Source organism: Schistocerca nitens, chromosome 2 (genome assembly GCF_023898315.1).
Source record: "Schistocerca nitens isolate TAMUIC-IGC-003100 chromosome 2, iqSchNite1.1, whole genome shotgun sequence".
Classification (NCBI taxonomy): domain Eukaryota; kingdom Metazoa; phylum Arthropoda; class Insecta; order Orthoptera; family Acrididae; genus Schistocerca; species Schistocerca nitens.
The window spans coordinates 248183121-248203073 of record NC_064615.1 but is presented as its reverse complement, the minus strand read 5'-3'; the positions used below and the strand labels follow the sequence as shown (position 1 = coordinate 248203073).

At 37.0% G+C, this 19953-nt stretch overlaps 1 protein-coding gene across 3 annotated transcripts in view; it reads right to left on the bottom strand.

Annotated features, from left to right (window-relative positions):
* LOC126235966 (adhesion G-protein coupled receptor G6-like) overlaps positions 1-19953 on the bottom strand; it is a 191859-nt gene that overhangs the window by 124200 nt on the left and 47706 nt on the right. For 2 of the 3 annotated variants that reach the window (XM_049944937.1, XM_049944938.1), the window contains exon 5: positions 17815-18045. In XM_049944937.1, coding sequence (XP_049800894.1) covers positions 17815-18045 — 231 coding nt within the window. Of the gene's footprint in view, positions 1-17814; positions 18046-19953 lie in introns of those variants that run through there. The other variant, XM_049944939.1, reaches the window with a different exon arrangement.

Below are 19953 nucleotides of genomic sequence, written 5' to 3'. Positions count from 1 at the left end.
TAAGGCAGCTACCTACTACCATAGATACACTCTCAGACTTCCCAGTTTTATTTTGTTAACTGTATTTTAATGGACATTCTTCTGGATCATAGTACTTATCCAGATACAAATTTGCAGAGGAAAATGGGATCATGTCAATTTGGAAGGTTTAGCCATGGCAGCATGTCTCTGGGTATCAATATCAGTGAGCCTTGTCACGAGTGGGCTGTGGGGCTTGATATCTGTGTCTAAGGAGGAAGTGGAGTAGTGTTGCAGATGATAACAGTGAATTTAAACTGCAAAAAGCAATGTCCTATAAAAACTACAGTGCAAAGACAGTTTAATGAAGGAAATATAAGGGTTTTTATTTATCTTCTAAGGACTGAGAACTGGTCAGAGGACTATGAAAAAAATGATGCTAATAACATATTTCATTCCTTTCATAAAACATTTCTTCACTATCTCAATACTGCACTTCCATTAAAGTCAAGGGGAATCGTAAGCAAATGCACAAAATTCATGGGTAACAAAAGGGATAAAAATCTCTAGCCAGAAAAAGTGCTACCTGAAGAACTTCATGTAACACCATGAGGTGGATGATAATTTTAGACGATACCATCTACAAAAAAGTAATTCAACGTGCAGAAAAATTATGTAATGATAAATTAATAACAGAATCTAAAAATAAAATGAAATGTATTTGGAAAGTTGTGAAAAATGAAACTAACAATAAGCACCATGCTACAAACAAAATATCACTGTTTCTCCACAATGTTTCAAACACTAAACTGCTCACAATTATAAAAAGACTAAAAGACAAATACTCCAGTGACAGTGACAACATACCAAATTTTACTATACAGAATTGGGGGGAGTATATTGCAAAACTATTAACTGTTATAATTACTGCAGCCTGTAATAGTGGACTTTTCCCTGACTTCCTAAAGAATGGTAAAGTAACCCCACTTCACAGAAAATGACCAGAAAATGATGTAACTAATTGCAGGCCACTAGCACAACTCAGAACCTTTTCAAAAATTTTTATTAACAAATTCTTCTTAATACCAGAACATGAGCATGGATTTATAAAAGCTAAAACATCAACCACAGCAGTGTATGAATATCTCAATACAACCTTAAAATCATTAGATAATAAAGAAATTACTTCTGGTATTGTTTTTAGATTTCTCTAAAGCTTTTGTTGACCACACTATAAAAAAATTGTTCAAATGGCTCTGAGCACTATGGGACATAACATCTTAGGTCATCAGTCCCCTAGAACTTAGAACTACTTAAACCTAACTAACTTAAGGACATCACACACATCCATGCCCGAGGTAGGATTCGAACCTGCGACCGTAGCAGTCCCGCGGTTCCGGACTGCAGTGCCTAGAACTGCATGGCCACCGCGGCCGGCTGACCATACTATACTCCTTAGAAAATTATCTGATAAAGGTGTGAGAGATACTGCAAGGCAGTCATATCTATCAAACACAGTGCAAAAAGTTGAAGTGAAATTTGAAAAAAATGAATAGTAATGCTCATCAGTGTACTGTGCACTAATCTGAGAAAATGCCTGTTAGATATGGTGTACCACAAGGCTCAATCCTGGGAACCATAGTGTTTCTGTTATATATTGATGATATAAACATGAAGCTTTCTTCAGGGCGTACTACACTTTTTGCAGATGACACATGCGTTCTGGTAACAGGCAAGGACAAAGCTGACCATGATCAAAAGATTAAACAACTTACGTCATCACTGAACGATTCAATAAGAAAAATCTCATCATAAATGTGCAAAAAACAACATACATAAGATTCAGTTCTCATATCAGAAATGAAAAATCTGTGAATTGGTCCTAAACTACCAAGAGCTCTCCAGCAAGCTCTGTTAAGTTTCTTGGTACATAGCTTGAAGAAAACCTTAAATGGAACACATGTCAGTTATATCTCTAATAAGCTGTCAACTGTGTGTTATATTCTACAGTTACTCAGCAAATCAGTCACAACATTAGTCCTTCACAAGTATATTATCTTTTCTTTCACTCCATACTACAGTATGGGATCATGTACTAGGGAATTCACCCTGCAGTAGAGATATCTTTAAAATGCAAGAAAGGGCAATAGATATAATATGCAACCTGAGATATAATGAATCATGCAGGCAATGTATCGAGAAACTAGGCATTATGATGCTGCTAACTGTCTACATTTATAGTATTATATCATTTGTTAAAACCTATCTATTAAGCAAAGACAGCCAATTAACATAAAATGAACACATTTATAATTACAAAACAAGCCAGAAGTCTGACCTACATATGTTTCAGTCCAGAACAACATATTTCCAAAAAAGTGTCCCACATGTTGGGATACAGATGTATAATAACCTACAATCTGAAATTAAAAAGGCAGATATAGCAAGAATTTTCACATATAAATTAAAAAAAAATCTTTGGGAGCAACACTTTTACATACTTAATGATTTTTTTGAAAAAGGTAATAAATGTTAACAAATTTCTTAATAACTGATCACTTAGGCCTGATTACAATGCATGTTTCATTTATGTATGAAGTAATGTACAATGTAATGTATATTACCTTCTTGTAATATTGAACAAACTTTCATGAAACAATTAAAATTGTAACAATATAATTGTAAAAATTACTTGTAAAAATATATGCTGACTTGTTCAATACCTCTTGTGAAATAAGGAAAATTATTAAATCTTTGAAAAATAAATGTTCTGTTGGAGTAGATGACATCCCTAACAAGTTATTAAAACAATGTGGAGCAATTACAGCTGATAGTTTGAGTCACATATGTAATGCATCCCTGACTCAGGGTATTTTTCCAGACAGGTTAAAATATGCTATTGTCAGGCCTCTCTACAAAAAGGGGGAAACCACAGATGTCAATAATTACCAGCCAGTATCCTTGCTTACAACATTTTCCAAAATGTACTCAAGAGTGGTTAGCCATCTCTACGGTAATGGGATACTTAGTAAATCACAGTTCGGATTTCAGAGATGCTGTTCCACTGAGACGCCAATATACAATTTCACTGTCCACATAATAGAGTCTTTAAACAGTGAAATGTCACCAGTAGGAATATTCTGTGACTTATCCAAAGCATTTGATTGTGTAAACCATGACATTATGTTAGAGAAACTACAATTCTATGGTATAAATGGAACAGTATATGAATGGTTTAAGTCATATCTACAGAACAGGAAGCAAAAAGTCTCTTTATGTGCTTCAAGTAATTCAAAGGAGTTTTGCCACTTCATCTAACTGGGGTGAAATTACATTAGGTGTTCCACAAGGTTTGATCATGGGTCCCCTCCTGTTTTTAATATATGTGAATGATCTCCCTTCTTATGTGAAACATGATGATGAACTGACACTGTTAGCTGATGATGAAAGCATAATTATTAATCCAATAAAAGAAAGTTCGATAGAAAATGATACAAATAAGGTCTTTGGAAAAGTTATTAATTGGTTTTCTGCGAATGGGCTTGCTCTGAATTTTGAAAAAACACAGTACAATGAATTTTCTGCTGCAAAAAGTATAATTCCTTCAATAACCATAGCACAAAAGAAGTCAGTAGCCAGGGTAGATAATACTAAGTTTTTGGGTGTACATATAGATGAGAATCGTAATTGGAAAATTCATATTTTGGATCTCCTAAATTGACTAGGTTCAGCAACTTTTGCAATCAGAATAACTGCCAATTTTGAGGATGTAGAAATAAGTAAGCTAAATACTTTGCATACTTCCACTCTCTGATGTCATACAGAATAATATTCTGGGGCAAATCAACACTTAGGCAAAAGGTATTCAATGCTCAAAAGAAAGTAGTTAGAATAATGTGTGAGGTTCATAGTCGCACATCTTGTAGGCATCTGTTTAGAAGGTTAGGAATTCTTACAACTGCTTCACAGTACATTTACTCAGCAATGAAATTTCTCTCAACATGGACCAGTTTAAAATCAACAGTGACATTCATGATTACAATACCAGAAAAAAGAAAGACCTACACTATCCTTTACTTAACCTATCTTTGGCACAGAAAGGGGTAAAATATGCTGCTATAAAATTTTTTGATAAATTACTGGATGAAATAAAATGTCTGACAGACAGCAGTAATAGTTTCAAAATCAAATTGAAATCATACCTCCTTGACAACTCCGTCTATACCATAGATGAATTCTTGAATACGAGTAAATAAATCTGGAGATATAATATATGCATTTTGTGCCATTTAAGGGAATGGGATACATAATAGAAATATTTAGGTATAACACTATAACATTAAAAAAAAAAAAAAAAAAAAACTACTTTCCTGTGCGCATTTCTTGTGCATTTGACACATTCCACATCACAACAGTTTTTCCATGCTACTGATCAATGGAACACATAACTAACTAACCATATGTGCAAATTGTACAATATTATGATTACTTGGCTCAATAAAGTACAATACTTAAGGTTTGCTTGTTAATAAGTGGATACTGTCTATTTTCTAGTATCGTGATTGTGATACATATTATTGGGTTAAAAAAGGGCTTATTTTTCCTTGTGAAACACATCGGCGACATTATATGTTGTGCTGTGGGGGTGAGGATTTCAATTTCTTTAAGAAGACTTCTGCATGTGATTCCATTCATGATTGTTATGGCTCTTTCCTGTGCATACAGCACTTTTCTAGCCAGTGGCTGATGTCCCCCAAATATATTTCATACACCATAACAGCATGAAAATAGCCATAATAAGCTGATTTAATAGTTTCTCTATTTCTATAAGAGCAAAGAAAGTGTAAAGTATGAGTTACAGTACACAGTATTTTGCATAGATCCAGGATGTGGTTTGACCATTTTAGTTTGCTATCAATATGTAAGCCCAGGCATTTTGAAGCATCCATCCTTGCTATCTCCTTGCCACTGAGTTTTTCTCCTATTTATTCATCTTTAGAGGTTGTGTGAAACTGAATAAAGTTTGTTTTACTGTAATGAACAAAAATACCATTTATGTTAAACCAGTTCACAATATTCCTAAAAACCTTATTAACTGTCACCTCTAGTTTATCTAATGAATTATCAATAAGTACTGTAATGTCATCAGCAAAGACAGTGAAACTACAATTTTTGGTACAAAGAGGTAGATCATTAACAAAAGTAATAAAAAGTAGAAGGCCCAGAACTGAGTCCTGAGGCACTCGACATATGATGGTAACCCATTTAGATGATGCTGAGACACCTCAACTATCCGTTAAAACTTTCTGCTTTTTGATAGAAAGGTACAAAACAGCCACTTCCCTGCTGCACCATTAATAACTGGTTTTGTAGCTTTGTGTACAACTATTTGGTGACTGACACAGTCAAACACTTTCTTGTGGAACGTAGAAACACATAACAGAAAATAGTATTCACAATAGCTTTTGAGCTCTTGCTCTTATTCTACTAAAATCTCTCTCTCTCTCTCTCTCTCTCTCTCTCACACACACACACACACACACACAAAATCACATAGACACTCAAACATAAACTTCATGAGTTTGATTGGTTGATTTATTGATCCATATCTACAGCTGCACAATGTGATAGAGAGATTTGGATTTTTATGTTAATATTAACAATTTTACATATAATATACCTTTATACATAATAACACAGAAGAATATATCAACTAATGATGAATATTTAAATAATTGTTGTTATGCTATATACGGAGTGATAATATACAAAAATGGTTCAAGTGACTCTGAGCACTATGGGACTTAACATCTGTGGTCATCAGCCCCCTAGAACTTAGAGCTACTTAAACCTAACTAACCTAAGGACATCACACACATCCATGCCCGAGGCAGGATTCGAACCTGCGACCGTAGCAGGTGCGCGGTTCTGGACTGAGCGCCTACAACCGCTAGACCACCGCGTCCAGCAGTAATAATATACAAATGTTCTTCTTATTAGACTACATTGGGTTAATACAGAAAAATTTATTTTTGTAGATATTCATTTACTGTGTAAAAGCAGTGATCAACCAAATGTAACTTCAATTTAGATTTGAAGTGACCAATCTTTTGTACGTGTTTAATGATATCTGGTAAGGCATTCTATAGTTTGATACCAAGATGGATAAGACTGTTTTGGAATAACTTTGAATATGTACATTCAATTTTAGTCTTGTATCATAGCTGTGTATTGTGTGATTTTGAGTGATGAGTGGTCTTTTGTGTGTAAGTTTTGCTTTAAACACACTATATATATATATATATATATATATATATATATATATATATATATATATATATATATATATATATATATATATATATATATGAGATCATCCTTTCTTGAAACAATGGCCTACATGATTTGCTATAATCTACCCCTCCCATTCTTATAATTTTTTTTTTGAATTTTGAATGTTTTGATGGCATCTCCAGAATTTGCCCAGAAACTAACAAACTTTGGAGCTGTGTTGGAACTTCTTGCAATATTGTGTAGGTACCATTTTCTAGCACAAGATTTCCTTATACACTAGTAATCCACTTGTTGCTTTTAGTGGTTTGAGCTGTTTTGGCTATCAGTGGAAAAGCAAGTTCAAAATAATATTTAAATATACTCATGAATGTCTGAAACTTATCAGAAATATTTTCTGTATTATACACTAGCTCCCATGATTCTTGTTGGAGATGATTCTGGACTGTTTGTACTGCAGCATTACTGAAAGTTCTGCCCGTATAATTATAGGATGGATTGGTGTTTACACAAAAGCTTATACCCTGTGCATGATGGTCTGCCAGTCCAGCTTTAATTACAACTAATTTATATTGACTGGTTAGTTATTATTAATTAATGAAAGCAGTTGTCAAGGATGATGGAGGTGGGGAGGGATAGATAAGGAACAATGTAGCAAGGAGAGGGTAGCCTGATAACAGTGAGGCAGGTGTTTTGAGAGATGACTCACTGAGTGCACAAGTTGGCAGAGCTTCAGAGAGTAGAGCGTATAAGAGATATAGAGGGAGAGAGGGACAAAAGGAGTGGAAGGTGGAGTTGAAGAGGGAGGCTGAGAGGGTACAGAGGAAGGGAGAGGAGTGGAAAGCTGGGTGCAATGGATGGAGAGAGGGAGGGAGAGAGAGAGGTAGGGAGGAAGAGGGAGAGAGAATTCCCATATTGCGGATGGGGGGGGGGGGGAGGAAAAGTGGTTGGAGAAGCCAATATTCAATCTGTAAGGGGAAGGAGTGTTGTGGAACGATGAGAGAAGGCGTTTGGTAATGTGAGGCAGGTTGCGGAGATTTAGGCCAGTGAGGAATGCAAGAGCACAAGATACACTGGAGAGACAATTCCCATCTTTATAGTTTAGAGAAACTTGTGCTGGAAGGGAGTATCCAAATGGTTCACATAGTGAAGCAGTTGTTGAATTCATCTGTGTTCTGGTCTGCAGGATGTTTGGCAATTGGATGATAAAGTTTGCAGATCGCTGCAGGACGGTGGTGGCCATCCACACAAGCAGACATTAGGTTACTTGTCATACACACATAGAATGCTATGCATAGCTGATACATAATGCGGCTGCTTTCAAATGTAGCACTGTCTTTTATTTGTTAGGAAATGCCTGCACAACCACTAGGGAATGACCCTTGGGGTGCAAGATTGGGAGCAGGACTGGAATAAGGATGGAAAAGGATATTCAGTAGGCTGGGTGGATGGTGAAACACTATTTTGAGTGATGTGGGCAGGATTTTATGTAAGAAATTCTTCATCTCAAGGCACAATGAGAGGTTGCTGAGGCCCTGCTGAAGCATGTGGTTGAGCTTTTTACGGCTAGAGTGAAACTGAGTAATCAAAGTAGTGGTTTTTGGTAACTGGTTCACAGGTTTTCTGATGTCAGAGGAGGAGATGGCGTCGGAGATCTGCTTATGGATGAGGTGGGTAGGATATTTCCTGTCAATAAAGGCTCTGTTAAGGCCATTGGTATATTTTGGGAACTCCAGCTTTCCCCTGCAGATGCAGTATCCACGGGTGGTGAGACAGTAAGGAAGACTTTTTGACATGGAACAGGTGATAGCTGTCAAAGTGGAGGTATTGTTAGTGGTTGAAAGTATTTATGGAGCCATCTGAGAGGTGAAGATTTGACATCTAGGAGGGTGGCTTACTGAGGTGTATCTTGTGAAGCAGATTTTGGAGTAGGTATTGATGTTGTGGAGGGACAAGCAAAGGTCGTCCATGGCATCAATGCAGATCAAGCAGTTGTCATCAGTGAATCTGAAACAAACCAGGGGTTAGGTGTTGACTAGATAGGAAGGACTCCTTCAGATGCCCCCTAACAAACTTGCATAGGCCATGCAAGTAACCATTGAAGTACCATAGATTTGTTTATTGATCTGGCCTTTGAAATTGAAATGACTGTGCATCAGATTGGCTGTGAGGATTGTGAAACAGGTGGTATATTTGATATCAGGAAATGTTTGTGTACAAGGACATTGCACCCACAGTTACCAACAAGGAGCCTGGTGGTAATGGGACAGGAACTATGGAGAGGCAGCAAAGGCAACTAGCAATGTCTTGAATGTGGAATGAGAGGCTGCACACAGCAGTTTGGATGTGTTGGTAAGCTTCTCAACTCAATGAGCCATCATCTTAGATGTCGACCTTCATTCCTCATATGGATCCATAAATACTTCTGTTCATATCAAGCTGACCAACCACTAACAGTACCTCAACTTTGATGACAATTGTCAGCTGTTTCACAGCAAAAAGTATCTTCCTTACAGCCTCACCACCCATCTGCAGTGGAAGGCAGAAATTGTCAATCGATAACACAGCCTTTATTGATAGATAATATGCTATCCATTTCATCCATAAGAATATCATCAATGCCACCTCCTTCTCTGTCAGCAGTAATTCTTTGAACCAGCCTCTGATCAGCACTCTTCTGATGATTCAGTATCACCCTCAATTTGTGAAGCTAAACCATATCCTTCCCCACAGCTTTGACTACCTCTTGTCATGCCCTGAGATGAAGGATATCCTACCCAAAATCCAACCCAAGTCACCCAAAGGAGTTTTCCACTGCCACACACCCTACGGAATATCACTGTCCAATGCTATTCCAATTGTGGTCCCAATCCAGCACACCATGGATCATTCCTTTGTGAATAGCCTAGGTGCAAGACTTGTCCCATACATCCACCCACCACCTTCCATAGCAGTCCAGTCACTGGTCTCTAATGACCAATAAAAGGTACGGCCATGTGTTAAAGCGGTCATTACTGCACAGCATTCTATGTGGACAGGACAAGTAACCAACTGCCTACTCAGATGAATTGCCACCACCATACTATGGTAAATTGGAAACTTGACCAACCCAGTTGCTGGACATGTTGCTTTCCAAAACACAAATGACTTCAACAGCTGCTTCATTACACAGACCATTTTGATACCCCCTTCCACAACAAGTTTTTCTGAACTACACTGATGGGCATTGTCTCTATCTAGCATACCCTGCACTCTAACAATCCTCCTGGCCTAAATGTCTGCTAACCTGTTACCCTGTGTCTCACCTTACCCTTTCCTTTTTGCCAAAGCACTTCTTCCCTGCCCAGATAATACACTGCTTTCTCACACCACCCTACACATGTCAGACATTCTCTTTCCCTTTCCTTGTATGCTCTATCCTCTGAACTCCTTTTGTCTTTTTGTGGAGTCACTGAGTTACCTCTCAAAAGACTTAGCTCACTCTATCCCACTATGCCCTACTTGCCTCATGCATCCTTCGCTACACCAATTCTTCCCCCATCCACCTCTATCAGTCCAGGCAACTGCTTTCAATAATCGATAATCAATAATCAGTCTCACCACAGGAGTGCACATTTGGGTGAATGTGTATGTGACTGTGCTAGAAAAAGAGTGAGAGCTTGAGAGCTAGTGTCAATACTGTTTTCTGGAACATGTTTCTGTGCTTCACACATCAGTCCATTACAGGTGGTTGCCTTTCCCTTTTTTCTTTATGTATTGTTCCATTTGGGAATTTCCATTTTCATTAATCAAATGCTTTTGGTAGGTCAGAAAATATTCCAACCATCTTAATTTTGTTGATGATTTTCAATACATTGGTAGCAAATGCAAATATGCATCTTATGCTGATAATCATTTCTGAAATCCAGACTGATTTTTGCTAATGATATTATGGTCACTAAGGTGCTTAACAATCCTGGTATGCAGTAGTTTCACTAAAATCTTGGGAAAACTTATGAGTAGTGAGATTGGCTGATACTAAGCAGTATCTGTCTTCTCACTTCTTATACAGTGGTTTTAGAACTGAATACTTAGGTCTTTCAGGGACTTTTGTTATCTCAATAAAAAGATTTTCATGTTTTTCCAAAATCCATAAATTCATAATAATTAATATTTTGTCTTTTCGGACACCATGTACAAGATGTGACAACAAATATTTTAACTCTGATCTTCTGTCACTGTTAGGCAGTTAACTATTCAAAAATAAATTTTTCAAGGATTAGTAATTATTGTTAAATGATGAAAGAGAGAATTTTGTACCTTGTTCTTTAATTATTTCTGAGCACTGCAGATATTAGCTTCCAACATGCTCTCAGTAAACTCTAAGGTGATTGTGGCTGATACTTCGTATGTTGCAGTAATATTTCATTAAACTATGCTTTCATAAAATGGCAGCTAAATGCATGAACTGGAGCTTTCCAAGGGAGCTTCTAGCTAGTCTGACTAATGGAACAAAACTAATCTCTGATATTGTCTGCATCTTCACAGAGAGGAAGACATTTGAAAATCCAGAAAATCACTGCCTTGCTACAAATCACATAGGACAACATACTGGTACTTAACATATACTCTGAGGAAAATGTAGTTTCTACACTGGTGGCATTAAAATGAAACTGAATTGTTAAAAACTATTCCTTGCTTAAGTGATGATACAAAAATATGGCAAAGGATTTTATGTAATAGCTGCAGTAGTATTTTAATAATTTACTGGATATGTTATGAACTCCAGTAGAGTTTTTACTTTTCAGAGACTTAATGATTCTTTCAGTTTTCTATGTAGTGGCTGTTGTTACTTGGATCTGTTATATTATGCTAGATACATTGACTTGCAGAATGTTCACGGCTTCATTCATGGAGACCTGCAATCCTATGCTCTGTTATGGTTAAAAATGTTTATTGTACATATCAGCAACTGTTTTAGAATCACTAAGAAGATGATCCTAATTTTTTATTTGGATATTTTTTCTACAAACTGCCCTTTTCCCTGTTTCCTTCTTTACAAAATTCCAGAAGAATCCTGGGCTGATGATACTGCATGCTGATAGCAGGTGGTTTGTGAGGAATGAAGAATAAAATCTGTCTCATGCAGATGATACAAGGAAATTGACTTAATCTTGTTTAAAAATGCTTCCAGTTGTTCAAATTTGGTGATTTAGGGAAGCTGAGAGAAGATTCAGAATACCAGGACCATATCTAATGGCAGTTTCCTATTGCAAAGTTACTATATAAGATGGTGCTGAGAACACCTCATGAGTCCACAGCTTTGCAAACATAGCTAATAGTTCTGATAAAAAGTCTAAGTTGCAAAATATTTAAAATTTTACAGTGAAAATATATGAATTTTATAAATAAACATGGTGAAACCTGCAATACAAATCAGTGAATCTGTGTGTACAGCAATTACTTCTGAGTTTTAATCGAAAACTTCTTGACTTTAAAAAAGCATTTGACTCAGCACCAGACTAACTCTTAGTACAGAAACTACAGTCATATGTGGTCTCCAGGAAAGTTTGTTACTGGGTTGAGGATTTCTTGGTACATAATGTGCAAAACATTAATGGAGAGTCATAAATAAGCAGATGTAGTAACTAAAGGTATGCCCTAAGGAAGTGTGTTGGGAGCCTTGCTGTTCATGTTGTATAATAACAATGTGGTAGACAATGTTAACAGTAATGTCTAAGACTTGGTGCAGACCATACAGTTATTTATACCAATTACATTGTGATAAAATTTCTTTAAATGTTTCAGTGGAGTAGGACACATCAACCTCCAGACCTGCCCCAGGACCTTAACTAAACTTATCCTGCCCCCACATACTATGCCCGGAGCCTACCTTTCAGTGGTTCTATCTATCCCTTCCAATCCACTGTTCCACAAGATGAAGAGCAAGGGTCCCAACACACTTTCTTAGGGCATAACTTTAGTTACTGCATCTGTTTGTTTATGACTCTCCATGGCAAGAACTCTCTGGTGTCAGTGCCCATTTCACATTCCTGTCCCATGTATCTACTGCCTCTCTCTCCCATATTCCTATTCATATTTTCCACTACTGCCTCTCCCTCCCAATCAGCAGCCATCCTTTGCCAACCCTCTCTCCTACCTCCTGTCTCCCTTCTGCTCTCATCCAGTCCATTGTGTTATTAATGTTGTTGCTGAGGAGTGTGTGTGTGTGTGTGTGTGTGTGTGTGTGTGTGTGTATTGCAGCTCAAAAAAGCTTAAAGCTAGCAATGTTCTCAGTCTTGTAACTCAAACCTCTATTGTTCAGAGGATTGTAACATTTACTCTTTAACTTAATTTAAGTAGAGAAAATGCAGACAACAGCTGGAAGTGTACTGGACAGTGTAGATGCAGTATGGAAATGAGTGCACATGGCATGACAAAATATGTGGGCAAATACATGTAGTGGCCATAGGGTGTACTTCACTTCTGACAAACGTTGAAGAGTAACTTAGAGTGAAGCATTTAGTTCCCTCAACAGCACCTGTCTACTTCATCTCTGGGCATAGGCCCTATCACATGTATCTACATATATTTAGTGCAAAATAGAAGACAACTATTTGTTTGTGGTGACACTGTAATCCTGGAACATGTCAGTCTTCATTGTAGGAACACATAACTGATCCTGAACTCTACACTGTGCTGTCAAAGCATGTCCATGTAGAAAATACTGTCATCCAGAGAGGCATATGAAACATTGTGGTACGTTGCATATATTCACTCATAGAGATAACTACAAGACTCACAGCATAATGCTTTGAGGTCAACCATGTGCAATGGCAGTAGGAAATCTGAGTGCTTGTTCCTGTGAAGATGCTACACAGCCAGTGTGAACAGTGCCCCAGTAAAAATACATCCACAGGACCTAAGCAAAACAAATTCTTTCTGAGCTATCTCAGGCACCAAAGTGTGTGAAAGTCTTCTGAAAAATAATCCATCAATTCCATTCTTGAAGCCAAAGGAGATGAAGACTATGGCCACATGGGAAGATAGCTTGGGGTGTGATTAGCAATGAAGCAAGATGCTGTGAAAAGAGAAATTATGGCTGGAGATTCCTGGCTCTGTGACACATGTGCACATCTTCATCCAATTGCCTTACAGTTCAGTACAAGAACACAATGAGAAGGACTGGTTCCAAGGGTCAGAGAGGCAGGGTCCCTGTCACACAGATTAAGGCTGAAACTGAGTGCCAGATCTATAAACTTCTGTATATGTTTTCATGCCCCTCACACAATGAAGGCCTGGTCCCATAAATAAAGCAGTTTCATGTGATAATACGTGATAGTGAATGTCACAGAATTATTGCAATGACATACATGTATGTAACAAAGTACATGCCATTTAATTACATTGACAGAGATTCTGCTTATATAGAAATCCTAACTTAGTTATAAAATACTAAGACCCTAATATATTACTGTAAGACATGTAGCTGTAGTTTTCCAACATATTAACATAACATAACTCAATAGCATCATGACTCTGTTGAGCCAAACATATGTAATTAAATTAAAAATTGGATTAATAAATGTAACACAACCTGATGTAGTACTGAAGTATCAAGTCAATAAATAAATAAAAAAATCTTCATTTCTTACTTTTGTTACTGGCATATAGATTTCTTTTGTCAGGCTAAGTAATTTTTTGCAGTTTTCAGAGCGTCACAGTTGATTTGAGTGTCTAGACTATTGGCTAGAACTTGTCTTGTTAATGATGGCTTAAGTGTGTTTTCAATGGCAGACAGTCACAGAGAGCAATTTTTGTTGTGTGTACTTGTTGGAGCAGCTTCATCAGTCCTGAGTTCCAATATCCAGAGTCTATGAGTGCTTGTGATGCCTGCAAGAAGTCTCATCTAAGGATAAAATCACAGCTGAATTCTGGTAAAACAACAAATTCAAAAGGCTGTGTTCCTACATTGATAGTTATTGTCACAACACAGGTTCCTGTTGGCTGAACATATCTTCCAATTGCAACTATCAACAATGTCTTACAAATCTCAGAACATAACTATCTTCAGATGGCAATGATACGTATCCAACATAACAGAAAATGGAATCCCAGGATTGACTAATGACTGGACGGGTTAGCTGCTAATGAAGAAATCAATGTGATTTCCCAACAAATTTGCATCTGTCATTCATGAAAGATATTCATTTACAGTGGTCTTACCTCTCTAGTCACCTAGATTTCCCAACAAATTTGCGTCTATCATTCATGAAGGATATTCTTTTATGGTGGTCTTACCTGTCTGGTCACCTTATTTAGTTTTCCTAATTTTGGCAGACCAGCAAGGGTATGGAACCTCTGTATGATGACAATAAATAAGCACATAACACTGGAGAACAACCTTGACTACAGTATAGCAAAGGGTACATCCTGCAGACTGGCTGTATTTGTGTGCACTTGCCTAGTGTCCACAGAATAGCCCTTGTCTTATAATTGATAAGATGAAGTAAAGAAAGTATGCTAAGTTATGCTAAGTACGCTACATGTCAAATTAATAAAATAGACGTATAACATTCCTAAAGTGATATTCATGTTTAAGAGATGTCATATACATAATAAGGTATACATATTATTGTAATCTTTGTGCCAGTAAATAAGGTATAACAGGGAATTCAGGCCTCAGCATATGGAATATTACTAAACTAATATCTATCAATGAAAATAATTAGTTTTCAATTTTTGAAAATGTAATGTCACAGGATAGACAAAAAAATTATTACCAAGCAGTGGCAGGAGAACACACACACACACACACACACATAGAAAGGTTAAAGAAATACGCAAGATTTCAGAGCCAGTGGCTCCTTTTTCTGGCAGAAGGGCTGAAGTTCCCTAGGAAGAGGGATGAAGGAAAAGGCCTGGTGAGGTCTAGGGAAAGGGGAGAGTTTAGAAAAATCACGCAGAACCTCAAGTCAGGAGAGACTTACCAGAAGCAGTAGGCACAACAAAAAGACTGTTACACATTGAACTTTAGGCCAAAGTCTTCTTCAGAAACGGAAACACACCCACATTCACACAAGCAAGCACACCTCACACTATGGCCAGAATGCAACAGTTAGGTAGTTACATGTTTCATGAATCATTTTGCATGATAGATTTTAATGATGTGGAATGAATCATTTTACATTCATATCACAAAGGAAAAATATATACAGATGTGAGTTAGGAATTCCTACCCACTACCTTTTACACATTACAATAATAGAATTCTTCTATGGAATAGGAGGCATTGCCAAGGGGAAGCTTTCTCAGTTTGTTATCAAATTTTACTTTGCTGTCAGACATTTTATATCACTGAGTAAGTAATCAAAAATGTTTGTTGCAGCATTGTGCACCACTTTTTGTGCTAAATACACCTTAATGTGTACTGACAAACATTATTTTTCCTTCTGATACTGTGATTGTGTACAGCATTGTTCCTTTTGAACTGCAGTGGATTTGTTACAACAAACTTCATGAGAGAACAAATATACTGTGAAGCAGTCGACAAAATGCCCAACTCATTAAACATATGTCTATAAGATGATCATAGGTGAGCACCACATATTATTCCAACAGCACATTTTTGTGCAATGCAGGCTTTCTTTCTCACAGATGAGTTACCCCAGAACATTATTCCATATGACATTATTGAATGAAAATATGGCAAATATGTCTGAGGATTTGCAATGATTCTAATTGCAAATGTGGCTGAACTAAGTTGTTTTAGGAGTTCCAAAACGTGTTTTTTCCAATTAAATTTCTCATCAACATGGAACTCTAAGAATTTTGAAGTTTCCACCCTATTGATTATATCCTCACCATGTGTTACACTTATCATTGGTGTAGTACCTCCAGAGACCATTCCAAGAAAACCAGTCAATGATAATTTTAAGAACTTTGTTTACCATTTTTTCTGTTTCTGTACATAAGCTGGGATTGATTACAATATTAGTGTCATATGCAAAAACAACTAATTCTACTTGTTGTATACTAGATGGAAGATAGTTAACATATATGAGGAACAGTAGTGGACCTAATATTAGACCTTGGGGAGCCCCATAGGTGAATTCTCCCCAGTCAGAATTATGTCCATGGGCTATATTTCTTGAATTACTAAGTACAACTTTATGCAGTCTTTTGGTTAGATATAACATTATCCATTGGTTGGCTATACTGTAAATCTCATAAAACATTGATTTATCTATGAGAATACTGTGATTTCCACAGTCAAATGCCTTATAGAAGTCACTGAAAATACCAACCATCACTATTTTATTATTTAATGTTTGCAAAATCTGGGAAGTGAACATATAAATGGCATGCTGAATAGAGCAACCCATCTAAAGCCCATAAGGTGAATTGCTAAAGATACTACTGTTATTGAGATTAGGTATTATTCTATAATACATCATCTTCTCTTGTGCTGAATGAAAGCAGCAATCCAGAGTGGGGTGGGGAATGGACAGGGATAGCAGGGTACAGTTGTGTGGAGAATAGAGCACTGTCTGGTCATGCATTCAGCAACTAGATGGCTGCAGGACAAGAGTGCCAGGTGGAATTGGGAGGCTTTGGGAGAATAGGGGAGTGGGCAGGGAACGGAAAAGGAGGGGAGCAGAGAATGAGAAAAAGACCAGTGGTGCATTGGCAGAGAGCAGTGCACAATGAGGGTGAGAGGAAGTGGATTGGGGGAGAGACATAGGGCAGAGGGGATGAAAACTATTGGGCAGAGAACATAGGAACGGTAGGCTATCGCAGGGTGAGGCTGGGATAGTTTCAGAAGCGGAGAATATGCTGTAAGGATAACTCCCAAATGCACAGTTCAGAAAAGCTGGTGTTGGAGGGGAGGATCCAGATGGCTCAGCTTGTGAAGCAGGAACTGAAATCAAACATTTTATGTTCAGCTGCATGTTGCACCTGCCATGGTGTGGTTCAGTTTGCTGTTGGCCTGTGGACATTCATACTGATGGACAGCTGGTTGGTAGTTGTACCGACATAAGAAGGTGTGTAACGATTGCAACAGAGCTGGTACCCTGCTATCCCTCCCCCTTCCCTGCTCCACTCAGGATTGCTGTTTTCGTTCTATGCGACTGTTGCATTATGGCTGTTGATAGCAATTGTGTGCATAAGGTCTACTTGGATAAGTGAATATGCATGTGTTTTCTTTTCTGAAGAAGGCTTTAGTTTTTTTGTTGCGCCCATCTGCAACTTTACAGTGAGTAGCATTCTGTGCTTTTCATAATACTGTTGGTTTTCCAACTTGGACTTTCCATAGTTTAAACTAATATCTATGCAGATAGATCTTACATAACTACAAATCTTCATAATATATTATACTATGATTTGTCATCCACTGTAAGTAATTACCATCTCATTTAATTACACAATTATTCAACAACATGTGAGAATGAATTAGATTATAAAATATAATCAAGTAAACACAGTTTTAGAAACTATATACAGCATCAGTATGTAATAGGATTTGTACTAAATTACTACTTGAAAACTTTAATCAATTACAGAATTTTGGCGCTCTATACCAACCGCAGTGTGAGTTCAGGTTCCCTTTTTGTTTTATCATCTGTTAAATTTGCACAGAAGATACCGTCATGTTGATAATCTTCAGAAGAATTGACTAAGCATAGACTGATGTGTCTATTATGACAGGGGGATGGCAGAAGTTTTAGTCCACCCTGTCCTGGCAGACCTGTCACTAATCCACAGTTTGCATCAGTGCCAGGATTTTCACTCCCCGTCCAAGGAAGAAAATTTAAACTGTGAGCAACAAATTGAATGTTTTTATATTTTTTGAGCAGATCACATTTAAATACTTACTACACTTATTCTGTATATTGAAAACATTACATTAGCTAACCATTACAAGAACACAAGCAGAGCTGTGGGCAAGGTTCAGGAATCATCCTTCCAAAAACAATTTTCACACCCATTCGTCATCCCTATTTGAGTACAAGAAGGAGATTTTCTTCTCTTTTGTCAAGCAGAACAATCTGACAGCTTGTTCACAGACAGGAGGCAGGAAATGTGGATCTCCACAACTAAAAATATACTTAGTTTTATAAATGAACTAAATGTTTACATTGTGGGAAGAATAAATGTTCATTGAAAATAAGTCTCAATTAATACAGTTACCAGTTTATTCATATAATTTTTAATTGTGTAGTAATTAATGAACAGCAGAAAGGAAGACGTAAAAATTTATTTAATTTGTAGCTTTTCTGCTAATTATGTATGATGTAAATTGACATTTTGTTTGAGTATGATGGGACAGTGGCTATTGCTCTTGATACTGGGAATAACATATCAATAGTAATTGTTGGTTCTGGTTGTAGTCTACAAAAGCAGTTCGTAATAGTTGCTTATCTGTGATAACATATGTTTTAAATCATTTCACATCTCTGAAAGTACTCCCTCATTATAAAATAACAGAACATGAAGTGCAAATTAAAAAGTGAATTCATCACTTCGACATTTACATCATCAACTGAGATGCCACTTTGACTACAATATTAGATTCACATTTGGGAACACTATGACTCAAGTAATCATCCAGCCCTCCACATTTATGGTATCCAAATTTTCCCTAAATTGCTTAAGGTAAATGGCAGGCTGGTTCCTTTGCATTAGTTCCTTTGAAAAAGGAATCTCTTTCCCAATCCTTCCTTATCTGACCTTGTGCTCCATGCCTACAGAATTCACTGTCAACATATTATTAAATCTCTGATCTTCTTTAGTATTTGTTCCAAGAGTGTTTCATTTTTTCCTGTAGTGACCAGCTCTAGTTTCTGAATTTTTACTCATGTTTGCAAAATAAGACAGGTTTTTAAAACATTCCCTTCTGAATTACGTTTCAGATGACATGCTGTCCATGAAAATATATGACAACATGCCACCTTGTCAGATCCAATTCACAAATGAGGACCGTTAAGTGCGCAATCATATTATAATGTATATGCTTAAAGCAATAACACAGGAAACAAGCTGTCCATCAAAAGATATACGCAGATGTAAAAAGTAAAGCTGTTGTTAATCCTAAAATTGGTTTGATTACTACAGTACTTTACCTGTACCTCTTAGTGGAGGTAATATGCACTAACCTTCCTGCAATCTCTGAGTAGACTTACCCAGTCTGTTACAGGAGGTCTATCATTTAATGAAGACTCTGAACCATGGTTAACTTGATATTTTTCACGTGTATAAAATATTCCCAGAGATTATAGAAGCTATAGGTACCAGACAAAATCCTGGGACTGACTGAGGATTGAACTTTGGGCATTTGGATCTATAGTCTAACATTTTCTGACTTAAACACCAAGCCAAATGATCTGTTTCTCTTTGTTACTCAGTCAACAAAAATATGTAGAATGTGTTTACAAAATAAAAGATTCCACATAGGTGCCAAAACTTGTCTGGCCAATAAAAGAGTAGTGTTTTGCGGAAAGTGGTGTCATAAAAATTATATTCAACTTGGTAATATCACCCTCAGCCATGCTCAAGAAACAACTACACTGTTCATAGCAGTTCTGTGTTCATACTCCAAAGAATGGCAGTTTCTTTAAGGAGTTAACATCACATACATGACACAAAAGACAGATACATTAGAAACTGAAACAATTTCCCTCTGCTGTGTACTGCAATGAGTACTTTTTTAAATAAATAAAGTGA